The following is a 1,542-nucleotide window of genomic DNA, read 5'->3' as shown; positions in this document are numbered from 1 at the left end:
AAAGCCTGTGTTTTTAGGGTTRTTAACGAAGCTCATGTACTCAGACCAGTAATATTTGGGGTCACAAGTTTTTGCCATGGATATTTTGTGGGTCAGAGGACAAAAAGTTTGGGAACCACTGATCTAGAAGACTAGTCTTTCTTTGTTTTAAGGTCTACACGAGGTCAGTGATCGACCCGATCCCCGAGGTTAATAACGCCTCGAAAGCAGACAGACAGAAAGCAAAGGACGGCAAGATTACCGACGAGGAGATCATGGCCAAACTAAGTATGTAAAACACTCGGACACATTAAAGGCTGGAAACAGTTTGTTTTAGGTCTCGTTTGTGTTTACCTGTTATTCTTCTTGATTCTCAGGAACGATCGTCAGCGTGGGAGATCCCAAAAAGAAATACACTCGTTATGAAAAGATCGGCCAGGGGTGAGTCAGAACTCAATCTGTATTAAAATGAAAAAACTTAAGAGGGAAGATATGCAGCAGAAGAGCAAATAATGTACAGATTTTTCAACAGGAGAAAAAAAAAGTTGCTATAACGTAGTTTTTGTTGTCCTTTTTATTATATTTCATTTTACTTTGCAGAGCATCTGGCACCGTTTACACAGCCATTGACGTAGCCACAGGACAGGAGGTGAGTGTTCTTCATCTTTTTGTAAAAACTCAMCAGTTTCACTCGATTTTTATGGTTTAGTTCAGAGATTCTTAATCCATGGTCCGCGAGCGCCACCTTGAGGGCCTCAAAAGAACAACAGTTTTTAATTTTGGGCCGCTGAGGGCTGCGGGACCACGTTGATTTTGAAAAATGTGCAATACACTTTCTCAACACTAGTAGCAGTAGTGCGCCACTCAGTTGTTTAACAACTTTTTTAATATGAAAAGAAGAACCTTAGAAACCTGCCAAGAATGGAAACTTATTTTAAATGAAAAGCAGAAGCAAAAATGAAAGTAACTCATCAAAAAACACCAAAGTTTGTCACTAATATGAAGTACAGCTTCTGTTTTTTACCATGCAATATTTTAAAAGCTCAAAACCGTTGCAGATACAACTATATTTTAATTTGCACTTTAAATTAATTTTTATAGTTTATTTTTAAACATTTTGAATGTATTTTAAAGAAATTTTAAACTTGTCAAAAAGCTGTTGTTACTGTTATTGTTTGTCACTAATATGAAGAGCAGCTTCTGGTTCTACCATGCAGTATTTTGAAAGTTCAAAACATTATCAAATACACTTGCATATACAGCTATATTTTAATTTGCACTTTAAATTAATTTTTATAGTTTATTTTTAAACATTTTGAATGTATTTTAAAGAAATTTTAAACTTGTCAAAAAGTTGTTACTGTTGTTTGTCACCAATATGAAGAGCAGCTTCTGGTTCTACCATGCAGTATTTTGAAAGTTCAAAACATTATCAAATACATTTGCAAATACATCTATATTTTAATTTGCACTTTAAATTATTTTTATAGTTTATTTTTAAACATTTTGAATGCATTTTAAAGAAATTTTAAACTTGTCAAAAAGTTGTTACTGTTGTTTGTC

General features: G+C 33.8%; 1 protein-coding gene across 2 annotated transcripts in view; it reads left to right on the top strand.

Annotated features, from left to right (window-relative positions):
• Positions 1 to 1,542, top strand: part of LOC106523594 (serine/threonine-protein kinase PAK 2) — a 26,833-nt gene that overhangs the window by 16,854 nt on the left and 8,437 nt on the right. For both annotated transcript variants that reach the window (XM_014017078.1, XM_014017079.1), the window contains exons 7-9: positions 153 to 267; positions 357 to 420; positions 580 to 628. In XM_014017078.1, coding sequence (XP_013872532.1) covers positions 153 to 267; positions 357 to 420; positions 580 to 628 — 228 coding nt within the window. The remainder of the gene's footprint in view (positions 1 to 152; positions 268 to 356; positions 421 to 579; positions 629 to 1,542) is intronic.

The sequence above is a fragment of the Austrofundulus limnaeus genome, unplaced genomic scaffold (assembly GCF_001266775.1).
Source record: "Austrofundulus limnaeus strain Quisiro unplaced genomic scaffold, Austrofundulus_limnaeus-1.0 Scaffold160, whole genome shotgun sequence".
NCBI lineage: Eukaryota > Metazoa > Chordata > Actinopteri > Cyprinodontiformes > Rivulidae > Austrofundulus > Austrofundulus limnaeus.
The sequence above is the reverse complement of the archived record's forward strand: the minus strand, read 5'-3'. Positions and strand labels throughout refer to the sequence as shown.